We start from the raw sequence: 14,515 nt of genomic DNA on the forward strand, positions 1-14,515 counted from the left end.
CAGAGGGGCCGGGCCGGGCCCGGCTCAGCCCCGCGGGCGCCCCAGCAGCACATCCGGAGCCGCTGCGGGGGAGCCCCCGGTACCGAGTGCCTGGGGGGGGCAGCCCCCACGGAGCAAGTGGGCCGTAGCAGCCCCTCGCCTTGTGCCAGGGGCTCTCTTTGGCCCTGAGGTCCCTGGCAAGAGGCTCCTGAGCATTCCTGTGCCTCCCACTCCTCGACCAGATGGGAGGCAGAACCCTTCGGACGGGCACAGCAGCCCCCGGCCGGTGGGCACGTGATGCCTTCCACATGGTGGCCACGGTGGCCGGCAGCGAGGGGATCGCTATGACTCACCCGCCGCCTACACCCGGCTGCTCCTCATACCTAGGCAGGGGTAGTCAGCCGGCAGCCCTGCTCCGGGGGCGAGGGGACACTGCCGCTCTGTTCGCCTCGCTGGGGGTTCATGCCTGACTCCTCTCGCCCGGCTCAGGACTGGAGAGTGTCCCGGGGCCTCTGTGGGGCTGGGACAGGGCTGAGGAGGGCGACCTGTACCTGTGCCTTGCACATGTGTCGTGATGAGATCAGTAACCTGGCACCAGGAGGAGCATGCTCTGCCCTGTTCAGTTCATCTTCCCTTTTTTCCTTTTTTTTTTTTTTTTTCTTCTTTCTGGCTGTGCCATTAGACAAAAAAAGAAACCTGCAAAACTGGGCTGATCCCCTCACCTGCGAGGGGATGCAGCCCCCAGAAAACAGTTACCCTTCCTGCTGGGAGGGAGATGCCCCAGCCTACTCCTCTGTGCATCCCCTGAGGAGGGGCCATGTCCTAGGGCTGCCCCTTGGCACCTTTCTCTGTGCCACAGCCTCTAGAGTGCCTGAGTAGGGGGCAAGCAGCAGCATCCCCCTGCCTACTTGGGCTGGACCAGTTTTCCTACCAGCAACATCTTCCAGATCTTCTCAGGCTGCCCTAAGGGACAGAACCCTGAGGAGGAGGGGTGGTAACAGTGGAGGTGGCTTGGGGGGATCAGAAGCACTGTGTGTCTTCTGGCTGAAGCTGGGAGATAACCTGCAGGGGAGGGACAGCCTCTGCTGCCAGCCTGGGGCAGAGACCTGGACCTCACCTGGATCTGGGGGTTTCTCCAAGTCAGTTTCCTGAAGTATTGCTTTTCTCCAGGCATGGTGTGAATGATGTCCAAATCACAAAATAACTTTGCTAGGTGCAAAACTGGTGTGCTGCCGCACGAGAGGCGCTGGATACATCAGGAAGTGGCTGAGAATGAATTAGGCAGGTTACAACTTGCCAGGTTAGACTCGGCTGTGCTCCTCCCTGAGCCACACAGGCCTTAGTTCATGTTTCCCCAGGCTCGCTGGAATTCAATGCCATGGTTTGGGGGGAGCTGAAAAGCCTCTCTGAGCAGTGAGCGCACTCTAGCATCTTGATACCTTGCGAGATCAAACTGGGGGCTCATTTTTTTGGCATCTACACATCTTAAAACTATTCCAGTCACGTTGCTGGCTCTGGCCTGTGTCCAGGTGAGGAGCTCAGTGCTCTGGTTCCCACCAACCTAGCAGAGATCACTTTGCACCAAGAGCCACCAGTCTCTGCACTGCAATTAAAACATACCTTTGTCATTAATGGGAACGCTGCCCTTGCCACCTCTTTGGCTCTGCAAAACCAAAAACTAAGCCAGGCTTGCTCTCTTAATCCTGCTCTGGGTGCACAAGGCATCCTTGTACCCAGAGGAAGGAGAGTCCATCAGAGCTATTAATAGGGTCTTACAAAAGACTACGCTCATCAGGGAAATAAAAGCCAGATAAAGGGGCAATTAGCAATTTTCTGTGTTCAGTGGAAACTGGTGCATACAAGAGTAACATTTGAGATGCATAAAGCTCTGTTCCCTCCTCCCTGCCCCAATTCCTTTATTTCCTTGAGAATTGTTCTCATGAATTGGAAAGGCCATGATATTTGTGAGAAGCTGAAAAAAAAAAAAAAAAAAAAAAAGAAAAAAAGGAAAAAAGCCCCCTCTGCTCGGGGGCAGATTGCTGCACAAAAAGCTGCAGGAGTGCCAGGGCTGAGTTGGCTGCAGCAACCCAGGGCTTGCTGCTCTGCCTTCTCTTTGGCTGACGCATGGAGGTGATCTGACTGCTGTCTTTCCAAATTGTTTTCCAGTTGCTTTCCTGTCAAAGCCTCAAGGCCTGGTTACTCCCAAGAAAAAAGGGAACGGGAATAAAAGAAGAAAAGGCAAAGGCCTGGGAAAGAAGAGAGACCCATGCCTGCGGAAGTACAAGGATTTCTGTATTCATGGAGAATGCAAATATATCCGAGAGCTGGGAGCTCCGTCCTGCATGTGAGTTGTTGGCGTGTGCCTGTGCCGAGGGAGCCTTAGTCACGGTTCCTTCAATTCTCCAGGCCGGGCAGAGGAAGAGCAGAGGAGATATTTTTAGACCATGTTCCCCATCTGTGCAGGGACGGCTCTGACTTGGCCTCTTCCTTGTGCTTTTTGATCAACGTCCACCCCCCACCAAAATCTGTTGTAGACTGAAACCCAGCATCCCCTGCCAGCACAGCAAGCTCCAGCAGAGCTGCTGCACGGAGACCTGTGGCAGTGGGGGTTCAGAGGGTGGTGAGCAGGGGCTGGGGGTCTCACAGCCAAGGTCTTCTGTGGGTCTGGTTTGTGAGACCCTATCCTGACTCTGTAAGCCCATGTCCCCCCGTCCTGTGCTGCTGCCAGCCTTGGCTGAGAGCTTGGGGCTCCCATCGCTGCCAGGGTGTGCTGGTGTAGGCAGGAGGACACCTCCACTGTGGCACCAGCAAGGGGGACTGAAGACAGCACCTTTGAGGACAGTCTGCCAAAGCCACACCCAAACTGTCCCTTGGCCCTGGTGAAGGACAGGGCTATGTATCCCTTCTGGGCTGCAGGTAGAGAGCAGGGACTAGTTGAGGCACATGGAGGAGAAAGCGTTTGCCTGCTGCTGGGGCACCTGTATCCAGCACTGCTACTGTGGGAAATACCCAGGGGTGCACATTTGATCCCTGCTGACGTGGGCAGGAGTTGAGCTGGCAGATATGTAAGAGGCTTTGTTCTTTGCTATCAATCCTCTGAGCCACCCAGCAGTGTGCCCAGAGCCTGGGGAAGATAATAGCTCCCTGGCTTATGGTGCCCACAAGATCTCACGCCCTGCAATCCTCGGGGATCAGGCTCTGCATAGCTCCTTGAACCACTTAGTTTCCTGCTGTCTGGAAACTGTCATGAAGTTGGGCCCTTGCATGGGGGGCTTGGGACTGCCAGCAAGAGGAGATCCCTGCGGCTCAGCTTTGGTGGGTGACAGTGTGATGGTGGGGTGCAGCACCCTCTGCCTGGGACTGGGACACCCAGGCATCCCCTGACCACATCTCTGCCCTTCCCAGATCCCTGGGGCTGTGAGAATACCTGGGACACAGGCAAGCAGGAGGGGGCCAGGGGCCAGCTGGGGCTCTCCAACCTGGTGGCCTATCCCTGCGTGACATCTCCTCAGAGCCATCATGGCTTTTAGGAACAGTGGCCAACTGCTCCTGTCCCCTCTGATAATAAAGCCTTGTATTGGCTGGTGACACTCAGTTGTGGATGCTCTTGGTGGCTGGCTACCCGTGTCACAGGGTCTCCCTGTTGTTGCTTCCTTGGGTTTGTATCTGAAGTGCAGGTTGGGGTGAGGATGGTGCCAGGCTGGGTCCTGCACCTCTGCCTTGTGCCCAGCTTTGGTGCTGTGGCTGCGAGGTGATGTTGGCACAGGCAGGAGGGCTGGGCTGAGACCCTATCTTAGAGATAAGCTGGAGGGTCCGTGACTCTGGATATAGTGATATATAGATATATCTGGTCGCATCAGTGCGCTTTGACTCACAGGGAGGTTTGGCAGCCTTGCAGCTCTGTTGGGGAATGTTATTTCTGTTATGTGAGTAACCTCCTGAGTCTGCAGGGAGGTGGCACCTCTCTGGTTGGCAGGGTGTGCAGGGACATCCTGCTCTGAGGGAAGTGCTGAGCTCTGGTCCAGCTGCCCCTCTGCTCCCTTGTGTGGGACTTCCCACTTCCAGAGGTGGCCTAGGCAGCCCAGCTCTGCCCAGGGATGATTGGGAAGAGCACAGACCCCAGTGCCTTCTACTGGAGGGAGTTCAACCTTTCTAGGAGTCTTCACTTGATGCTTAGGGCAAGAGAAATGTAATCTACGAGTACCAAGGAGGTGATGGTGACACCAGACCTCCCAGCTCAGGGGAGGTGGACCAAGGGGAATGGGTAGGGCCCTAGCTAAAGCTCAGCAAAGAAGCAGCTCCTTTCCATGAGGCACCCAATGACCTTCTGTCCCTGATCACCACAAACCCAATGACCTTCTGTGCTTGGTCACCACCAGCCTTTAAGACTTTTCTTCTCCCCCAGATGTCAGCCAGGATATCATGGAGAGAGATGTCACGGCCTCTCGCTGCCTGTAGAGCACCCCCCAAGCACGTACGACCATACCACAGCGCTGGCTGTTGTTGCTGTTGTCCTGTCCTCCCTGTGTCTCGTCATCATAGCAGCCCTGCTGATGCTCAGGTGAGCGGGATGGGGCAGAGCTGTTGGATCTGTGTCCCTGGGAAGACAACATGCAGGGGAGGGTGGCAGGGACTTCTCCATGCTCTGAGCATTTCTTTGCTTGGCTTTACAGGTGTCACAAGAGGGGTGTATACGATGTAGAAAACGAAGAGAAAATCAAGCTGGGCATCAGTGTGAATCACTGAGGATGCCAGGTGCTGGCGAGGTGAGTGCCTGGCCAGGCATGGGGCAGTGGTGGGGCTGGTGGACATCTGGGGGCTCTGCTTGTTCCTGCTGGCTGGGATCACTGTGTGGATCCTATGCCAGAGCCAGGCAGGAGCTGAAGGCAGTTTGAGCCTGGAGAAGCACTCACTGGATTTGGCCCAAGAGCCTGACAGCCCCATAGGGCTCCAGCTGCCTTTCCTCCCCTTCCTGCTCAAGCCTCTGTCGCCTGACACCCCCAGCCACCATCACCTCCTCCTTTCTAACCTGAACTCCCTGCTTTGCCCTGCTGTTGCATGCTTCAGGGACATTTGGCAGTGGGTAAGCTGCTTCTGTTTTTTTTTTTTTTTCTTTCACTTGTTCTGCTCCCTCTGACCCTCTGAGTCACTTCCCCTCCTTAGATATTGCCTCTATTTATATATATTAAAAAAAAAAAAAACCAAAAAAAAACACCAAAACCCTTCCTTTTCACTCCCACTCTGCTTACTGCTTACACTAGTGTAGTGCCTTGCAGCAGGGCATGGGGGATCTTGATGCCAGCCCCACGTGATGTTACTCTGGCTGGGCGGTGGGGTGTGCTCTGCCCCAGGGGTGGCCCCGTGGCTGTGGCCCGGTGCTGGAAAGCTTGCAGCCTTCCTCTCGTCTGGTCCAAACCCTGATTAGATGTGCCCCTATGTATTACAGTGATTTTTTTTTTTTCTTTTTTTAAAAAAAGAAAATCTTTGTGTCCTCACAAATGTAATGCCTTCAGAGAATTTCTGTAATGCTGGTAATAGTGTTGGGGATGGGATTTTTAGTTGTTCATAGGAGTTGAACTTTGAGGAAGGGGGTTCAGCAGCACAAGGTTTTCATCACTGTCCATCTGCCCTGGGGATTATTGGGGTGGATAGTGCTGTGGTCCTTGAAAGGGATGTTGGGATGGGATGCTTAGCCACCACTCCCCAGCGTCCTGACTCCCGTCCTGCTGGGTGGCAATGAGTGTGCTTTGGTGGCTGCGAGGGCTCTCCTGCAGGCTGGGTGGGACAGACCTCTTGTCCATGCCATGCAGGAGCCATGCCACAGGCAGAGCAGCCTGGGGCTGTGTTGTGAGCTCTCCCCACTCTCGTGCAGGAGTCGGCACTATTGCACTTCTACCTCCTGGAAGAGGCGAGAGCTGTGGAACCAGCACCGGCCCTGGGAGCCTGCAGCATGGTTGGGAGCTTGCTGGAGCAGCAGGATAGTGGCATCACTGCAGGGAGCTCGGGCTCGGGAGAGGCGCTCGCTGACCGGCGGCTGTGCGGAGGCAGGAGGGATCGGCCTGCTGGCAGCAGAGGGGCTCTCTGGCAGCTCTCCATCCACTGTGGTGCATGTTGAGGAACAAACTGTGAAAGGCCAGGAGAATGGGCTCGGGGCTTTCTGAGGTGCAGGAGGGGTGGGAGGGTAACAGCTATTTAACAAGATATTTTTCATTTTAAATTATATATTTATTTTAGATAAACTGTACATAGTATTTATATTTATTGTGGGTCTGGCCCTGCATTCTTCATGTAGGTCAAGATGGCAGGATCAGACCTCCCTTATTTTTTAAGTGCAATGTAATATTCTAATAAATAACACTTTGTTACAAACACTTGGCTTGTTCATTTAATGATGGAGGTGGAAAGGAGTCAGACCTCTGAAGACTGCATGTAGCAACATGCCCTTTCTAGTGGCATATTGTGACCAGTGGCAGAGGTCTTGAGTGCACAGCAGGGGTTGCTGGATTGGCTTGTGCCATCTTTGGGGTGCAGCAGAGCAGCGTGGTGCAAAGGGATGGTGGCAGGATACATCCTGCAGGAGCCTGCAGCCAGGCCAGCCCCATTTGTGTTTCTTTGGAGGTTTGCATCTTTGCCAGCTGATACCCTGGGAGGGATGTGATGTTTACTCATCACACAAAGCTGCCTCTGGTATGAGTGAAGCCACTCTGGCCACTGATCAATCTAAATGGGACTGATTCCTAGTTTTAAGCCAGCATTTGGCTAAAAAATCAAGATGTGGACTCGCACCTCCCTCGCAGGGTATCCCAGCAGTTCCTGGGGTGGCTGCAGGCACCTGGGGCTGGGATCATTCCAGTGAGCATCATTTCAGAGGGTGATTGAGAACTGATTCCTGACTTTGCAGTAAAAATAACTCCTAAATCATTATTTTATCTTCCCTGATCTTTAGTGGGGGTAGCTGAGATCAGGGTGAGATGCTGGGTCTAGTAGAGAGACTTGAAGCAGAAAGAAAGGGCTTCCCCTCCTTGCAGCAAATCTGCTTTCCTCCAGGCATCTTCCCTTCAGCAGATGTCAAACTTCAGTTTTCAAAGGGGAGTGCTTTCCACTCCTGTTCCTACAATGTGCACCAAAGCATACTACAAGTGAGTAGGCTGCAGAGCTTTTTGGCCTACTTTAGCCAAAATAGGCAATAAGCTTTTATGTTCACTGGGCAAAGGGTTGCTTAGGAAGTGAGTGTGTAGGTTCATCCCTCTTGCACAGCTGCTAAATTTTGTAGTAGCAAAGCCTGGGGCATGGGAAGGGGGAACACTTTGGTTTTCCAGTGCTTCCCAAGAGGGAGGGGCTAAAGTGCACAGCTGTGGTGGATGGGAGTGGGTGGGTGACAATGGGCACCCTACTGTGCTCTCACCTGGAGAGTAAAAGCCCCAGCAGCTGCAGTGGCCTAAGTCCCAGAGCCTGGGAAACAAGTTACTGGTTCTACTTTCTGCAAACCTGAACCTTAACTATGTGGGAGTGCCAGTCTAATCAAGAGACTCCAAACTTTGGCCTTTTTCAATGTCTATTAAGTAAATAATGCCTCCAGCTCCTGTGCAAGAGGCCTCTCTGCTCCAGGTTGCCTGGCTGCATCCCTGCCTTGCTGTGCTGCTGCTGTTCCTCTTCCCAGAGTTGTTCCCTGCTCCAGCCCCACCAACTTTCTGCCTTCCAGGGTGGGCAGTGCTGCATGCCTGGGGCTCTGTGCCACCCTGGTGGGCACTGGGAATAGTTCTGCTGGAAGATTTTCCTGCAGACAGCCTGTAGCCCAGCTGCTCTCTGCCCTCCTTCTTCCTTGCAAGGCTGTTTTGGTCCACTTTGCAGGCCAGAAGTGCAGGCTGGGCTGCCCACAGATGGTAATTTAACAGGCCAAGAGATGGGAGACATTTTGGAGATGCAGGGAGTGGGAAGCTGGCTGGATCCATGGGCTGGGTCCCTCTGCCCCGCTGGGCTGGGAAAATCTGACAGCCCTATGGATGCTCTCTTCCTGGCTAAGGCAGAGATGAAGACCTTGCAGTAGCTCCCCAGTTCAGTGCTTGTGGACACGAAACAGGAGGTTCATGGGGCTCTGCCCTGCCCAGGATGCACACACACTGCGGGGGGGGGGGCCAGGCTGCTTGTCTAACCGTGCTTGCAGAAATGGGGTGCCCGGAAAGCAGCCTCCAACACCCAGCTGTTCCACATCCCCCCTGGACAGGAGCAGGCTGCTGCAGCAGCTTGCCAAGCTGAGTGCTGGCGGGGATCCTGGTGAAGGCAGGCAGTGGCCTCCAGCAGCCCCAGCTCAGCAGCTTGGACCTTCACCCTCCTTTGGGCATGGATCCAGGAACACAAACATGTCACCAGCTGCAGCATTTCCTGACTGCCACAGTGTCAAGCCCACTTGCTGCCTCTGTCACTGACTCTATACTGCGACCTCCGGCATCTCTCCTAGATCCCCTTGATGCCTGTGCCTCTCTACAGATGACAAAACATGTGCCCAGCCACTAAACACCATCACCTGGTGTGTCCCCCAGCCCCTCACCTGGGCTCTCTTGGTCTCACTGTGGACAGAGACCACGTGCCTGAAGGAGAGCCCTGCAGCTTCTCATCAGTCTCCTCTCCAGAGCAAGGATCAAAGCTAGGAGACCTCCAAAATCCCAAATGTGGATTTAATAAGAAATTGCAATATACTGCATTAGTCAGTTTAATGAACAATTCTCCCCTACCTGCCCCAGTGCCTTGGAAGCTGTGCTTCAAATGCCTTTGGCCATCAGTTGCACAGGGTTTGGATGGAGGGTGCAGCAGTGGATTGGAGCAGGGATGAGGCAGCCAAAGAGACACCCCAAAAGTGGCTGAACCGCCTCTGCTGCCTCCCGTTGGAAGCAGGTGGCAGCAGTCCTGTGCACAGCTCCGTTTGGCTGATTTTCCTCCTGACAGGTTGTTGGCTTTGCCCAACTCCTCACCCAGCTGCTAAGCCCTGAGCCTGTGATGGGCTTTGCCACAGTGAGGCATCACCCATGGGTTCACTGCCACTGCAGAGAAGGTGACACAAATCCCCTCAGGTGCCTGCAGAGTTGGGGGCACAGCAGAAGGCCACACACCGTGTGTGGCTGCCCTCACAGGCAGGGGGGACTGTCCCCCAGGTCCAGCTCTGTGCCAGGGGAGGCAGGCAGCTGCAGCGGCTGGGAAGAGCTGGGGAAGGCACTGAAAAGGGCAGCTGTGCTCTGAGAACAGGGTCTGGAGGTCCCTGAAGCTTGGATCCTGCACTCTGCTTTTTAATAGGAGCGTTGCAGCAGGCTCCCCTTGCCTGCTTCTGGCTGCAGAGTGGCACAGTTTTTGCTACCTTCACCCAAAAGTCATCTGATAATCATGATCTCACACCTTACTTGAGCCCATCTGGGCAAACTCCAAGGAAACCTGAAAGGAGGTTGCAGAGAACTGGGAATGAGGCCCTCCGCGCCTGCGCACCAGGAGGCGGTACCGGCTCCCCCCGCGCAGACGCCTTGCGGGACAAGATGGCGGCGCCCGTAGACTTGGAGCTGAAGAAGGTATAAGCTGCTGTGCGGGGGGCGGTGTGGCGTTCCCGTGGCTCGGGGGTGTCCGTCTTTACTCCTCCGCCTCTGCAGCCTGGGCTGTGTTCGTGCCCGGCCGCAGCCGCTAAGGGCTGCCCCTCATAGCCGCTCTCTCTTCTCTTCCCCGCAGGCGTTCACCGAGCTGCAGGCCAAGGTGATAGACACGCAGCAGAAGGTGAAGCTGGCCGACATCCAGATCGAGCAGCTGAGCAAGACGAAGAAGCACGCCCATCTCACCGACACGGAGGTCATGATGCTGGTCGACGAGACCCGCATGTATGAGGGTGTGGGGAGGATGTGAGTACCTGCCCGGGCTGTGGGCCAGCCGGTGCTGGGGCTTCCTCGCCGTGCCGGAGCAGCCGGCTCGCTCCTGCAGGGATGGACCTGCCTTCTGCGGGGAGCCAGGCCGTGGTTATGGCCATGTCCGCAGGGAGAACTCCTCAGCCTCTGTTTAAGAGGCCTCTAGGCAGCTGATTTGTGCAGGAGGCTCTTCCCTTTACAAAGAACATGCCAGCTTTCTCTCAGCATGTTCATTTGTTTAATTTTTCTCGTCTTTCCTTTTGACTTCTAGCAATCTGCCTGAGAATGCAGTGAGACTTACTGAGCTTTATCTCTTGGGGTTAGCTACCAACTGCCTTGAAGAAAGGCTGTAGTAAATGCTATTGGCTTTCTGTGATTTTGCTTGCTGGCTCTGCTCCTGGTCGTGATGGTCTTGTCTGCCATCTCTGTAAAGTTTGTCATCTGGACTAGCGGAGCAGCATTCTAATGTCAAACAGCATTTATGAGAAGACTCTCACAGATCTGTCCATCATCAGTCATTTCCAATGTAGTTTACGCCAGCCTCTTTGGAAAACCCCTGTGCACAGTTCATGTGCTCAGGCTTTGCTTGCGTAAATGTTCTACAGGAATGCCCTTTGCAGTATTGTGCCAGGGAATGGATCTAACTGACATTGCCTGGATTTTTTTAAACCCTTGGAAGTGAGCATAAAGCTTATACAGGTAGTCCCAGTGCACTCATAAAAATGTGCTTCCTTATATTGGATGGCTGTCAAATGGAACACCTTAAACCAGAAGCAATGCATTTTGATTAACTTCCACAATGCACTGCTAATACAAGACCATACAAGCAGTTTCAAATCTGAAATGTGCTTACTTGATAAACATTTCACTAGATTTCTGTGTTTCTGATTTGAGAGTGCTATGATTTTTCTCTTGCTTCTTGTGAGTTGGGTAACAGTGATCAGGTCAGCTCGGGATGTGGTTTTGCGAAACGCTGAATCTGCTCTGACTGCTGCAAAAAAGGGTGATTTTATTGACCTCTTCCCCGCCCTGTGTTTAACCCATCTTTATGTCCAAGTGGACCATCACAGGATAAGCCAGGCCAATCTACAAGTGCCCGGATCCATCTGACTATGCAATCTCCAGATTGAGTTGTAGGGAGGTGTTGGGACTGGGAAGCCAGGAATGGTTTGTAGTTTGCCCTTTGTTGCAAGTTTTCGGATGAAGTTGTACCCAGGCTAATGGAAGTGTTCAGTGTGATGGAGTCCCCTTCTTGACTCCTAGTAAATAAACTTTTCCATTTGGGTGAGTTAAATGGTGGGTTTGTGTGGGGATGCTAGTGACTGGTACCTTAAAAGGAGATAGATATTTGTCATTTACAAGAGGTGACTGGTTTGACCTGGGCAGGCTGTAGGCATAGCAAACACTTCTGGTTAGAGCAGCCATGAGACAACTCATAAGGGTTTTTTCTGTTTGGTTTTGTCACAGAGCAGACAGATGAAGAGTAGAAGATAATTCCGGAGTCAGGTTTTTTTAAAACTTTTTCAAAATTGGGAAGTCCAGGATAATTCTCCTATATGGAAATTTCCTCAAGAAACTTTAAAAATGTGGGTGTATTGGACTTTATCATAAAATAATCCTGCTTGTGAATCAGATGTGGGTAGCAGACGGTGTTTTGGCACTGGCTGAAATGCATTGTCCTGCTTTCTGCTCTACCTTCTACTTTAGGAGTAAGAGATACTTAGCTTCTTCATGTCCTAAACCATTTGCACTTCCCCTGTGTGGAGCAGCTGCAGTAGTGACTGTCTTCTGAAGGGTCTTCTTTTGCATGCCTTTCCATGACCACACAGAGGTATGGCAAGCAGTTCTCACTTGTCAGGGATGGCAGAGGCACTATTAGAAAAATATTTGCATTATGACAATATTTAAAAGCTGAACTTCTCATGAGCTTTGTTGTACTAGTCGCTATGCAAATATAGATTGAGAGCTCTTCTGAATACTACTCATTCACTTCCCCACCCCCCTGCCTTGGCTTGATATGGTATTTCTGTGAGCTCTGCCTGTTCTGGCCATGGGGCTGAAGGCTGCCTTGCCAACTGGCAATAATGCTCCGGAGTGACCTGTGTCACTCCCTAGTCTGGAGAACGTGCACCAAGGACACAAGGTTCTTCCTGGAGCCCACTCCAACCCATAGTAGAGAATTTATTGCTGAAATCTTGGCCTTTAGCAAAGTAAAGCAGCCCTGGAGCAGGAGTTGAAATGCAAGGGCAGGGTGGCATCTTGTGTTCACTGGAGACCAAAGGAGGTCGCCATTGTAGTTCTTCTGGACTAAGCTATGTTCTGTGAACTGGAATTGCAGATTTTTTAATTTGTTGGTGTCATTGGCTTGCACAGATGTGGGAGTTCAGCCACCAAAGGGCTCTATATGGTGTCTCAATTTCTTTTGCATAGCCTGGCATGTAAGTGTTAGACCTCCAGTTGGTTTCAGTTATCCAGAAAGGGTGAAGGTCTGCATCACTATTAACTGATTATTGGTGATCTTCTGACAGCTTGTTTGAATAGCTAAATTCTTTGAAACTATTTCTGTGCTCAACTCTTCCTCCCCGCCTTTCTTTTTTTTTCTTCTTTAACCCATTTAAGCTGCTACTTAGAATCTGGCTTATGAAAGAATTTATCTGACTTTTTTTTCTTCCAGTTTTTGTGGTTTTGGGTATGTGCAGAAGGCTAGTGCATAGACTTCTGTAGGATAAGATACTCTAGGCCTCCATGGAATTTGAAGGCTTAAGGAACTGTGGTGGTGTTCTGCATCCTGGGAGGAAGTCTGCCTAATTTAGTACTCACTTCTGCACTACTTGGAAAGCGGTTGTGTGGTTTTTGTTCTCTGAACCCATATCTTGAGCCTCCTTCCCTTCTGAGAGGCTTTCCCAGCACTACTGGCAAATGTGAAAGTCTGTTTGTCATTTCAACTAGGTCTCTTTTTTTTTTTTTAAAAATACTGTAGTGTGTATAACATGTGGAGGTCTTACTGGCCTCCACATGTTGGCCTCAGTTTACTTTTGCTATAGCTATTTTTGGTTTGACACAAGAAATGTCAGTGCCACGTAGAATGAGATGATGAATTGCTGTGTACTGTACATATCCGTGAGGATGGGATATCATCTGAGTGGTGGCATCTTTCCAAATACATTTCAATTCTGTTACTTCATATTCTTTTGAAAGGCCTGTTACGTAGCCTGAGACGACTACCACTATGCTGAACTTCTGCTTAAGCTATTTGTGAACTGATATCATCATATTTCTTGAGAACTATGCTGAAAGTTTAAGCTTCAGAATTCTGTCTGAATATTTCAGATCTTTCCCTTTACATTCTTTTAACCCATAACCTGGACAATTATTTACAGAAGGAAAATGTCCAGCACTTGTGCTAAACACAGTGAGGAGAACACTGCAGTTTTTCATGCCATGCCAAAATAGTCAGTTTTGGTTTGATATTGCTCTATTATAAGTTTACTTCTACACTGAATGGGAGAACAATTACAAAAATGAAGTATAAGACAGTAAAAATCAAGCAAAAACTGTAGTACAAATATATGTTTAAGGTTTTCTGCAAGTATGTTACTTTATTATATCATGTCCCTATAAAATGACTTAGTGCAAGTATAGTATTTTATGGCAACAGCTGTAATAATATGATTTGGACTCTTTTTTTTTTTTTTCTTTAAGAGTGATTCATATTTTTGGTGGCTGAATCATACACAAATGAAACCTGAGAGAGGATTAAATGTTCTTGATCATTCCTGGGATTTAAATGTGTTCCTGCTTTAACTGCAATTCTTGGTTTTGTTTGAAAGTGAGACATCATAAAACATTGTAAGCTCTTTCCTGAACCTCTGAAGGCAGCAGTCATCATTCGATACAGCTGCAGTAGGTGCATTTTTACTTTTTGTGCGTGTATGAGATTGAGCACAGACCGCTGCAGAATATGGTAGCTGTACTGTGCTTCCCACTCACATTTCAAAAAAACTTACAAAGAACTGAAGGACACGCAAGGCTTAATCTTTATGGTTTGGTTACTAATTATAGGCTGGTCTGTGAAATTTGAGTGGCTTCTCTATTGCCTGTCTCCTTGGGTAATGCTTTGTGCAGAGCTCAGCGCTGAAGCCCAGCTGCTGAGAAGCTGACAGGTGCTGCAAAACCTAAATGAATCCCAGGGACAAGCATGTTGCTATCAGCCTCTGGTCAATATGTGGTTTATAAACTTGAAGCTCCTCTATCTAGCTGTTGAAAAAATAGAAGATCTTATTTTCCACAAAAAGTCTGGTGTGTCTACTAAGTACAATCCAGCACTGAACTGCAAAGAAAACAAAATTTGTGTTCAGCTGCTTGCTACTTGACCACGGTTTATGCTGTATGTTGACCAAGACAGGGGTGTTGGGAGATGGTGTGTGAGGAATCAGAGGCTACATGGTGTGACCTGTGCATAATCCATAAGGTTTTCCATCACCCAGTTGTTTTTTATTTCAGGTTTTTCTCTATTTTAAACTACTCATTTTTGTTGCAGCCCACAGAGTGTTCTTCACAGTGTTATGTGTGAGTAGGCCTGTAAAAGTTTGTAAGATCTTTTTAGAGAGCTGTCACAGAAAGCAAAAATTGAAACGATGCATGCAGGGGTGGTGCAG

General features: G+C 50.8%; 2 protein-coding genes across 3 annotated transcripts in view; both read left to right on the top strand.

The window, feature by feature from the left end:
- The first annotated feature begins 2,139 nt into the window (after positions 1-2,139).
- LOC113485279 lies at positions 2,140-6,334 on the top strand. The gene is made up of 4 exons (XM_026858339.1): positions 2,140-2,323; positions 4,385-4,540; positions 4,653-4,745; positions 5,852-6,334. The coding sequence occupies exons 1-4, from the start codon at positions 2,246-2,248 to the stop codon at positions 6,092-6,094; spliced, it is 570 nt and encodes a 189-aa protein (XP_026714140.1). The 5' UTR covers positions 2,140-2,245; the 3' UTR covers positions 6,095-6,334.
- A 3,105-nt stretch (positions 6,335-9,439) lies between these two features.
- The window catches only part of PFDN1 (prefoldin subunit 1), a 34,423-nt gene continuing 29,347 nt past the window's right edge, over positions 9,440-14,515 (top strand). Inside the window, exons 1-2 of one of the 2 annotated variants that reach the window (XM_026857962.1) lie at positions 9,440-9,533; positions 9,688-9,854. In XM_026857962.1, the coding sequence (XP_026713763.1) occupies positions 9,501-9,533; positions 9,688-9,854 (200 nt within the window). In that variant the 5' untranslated portion in view covers positions 9,440-9,500. The remainder of the gene's footprint in view (positions 9,534-9,687; positions 9,855-14,515) is intronic. The other variant, XM_026857963.1, reaches the window with a different exon arrangement.

Source organism: Athene cunicularia (genome assembly GCF_003259725.1).
Source record: "Athene cunicularia isolate RWA chromosome 13 unlocalized genomic scaffold, athCun1 chr13_part1, whole genome shotgun sequence".
In the NCBI taxonomy this organism is placed as follows: domain Eukaryota; kingdom Metazoa; phylum Chordata; class Aves; order Strigiformes; family Strigidae; genus Athene; species Athene cunicularia.

Excerpts from the sequence above, each read along its gene's own strand:
- LOC113485279 (XM_026858339.1), top strand. The coding sequence starts at position 2,246 with ATGCCTGCGGAAGTACAAGGATTTCTGTATTCATGGAGAATGCAAATA. Across the intron at positions 2,324-4,384 it reads CTGGGAGCTCCGTCCTGCAT|ATGTCAGCCAGGATATCATG; the intron begins GTGAGTTGTTGG and ends CTTCTCCCCCAG. Across the intron at positions 4,541-4,652 it reads GCAGCCCTGCTGATGCTCAG|GTGTCACAAGAGGGGTGTAT; the intron begins GTGAGCGGGATG and ends TTGGCTTTACAG.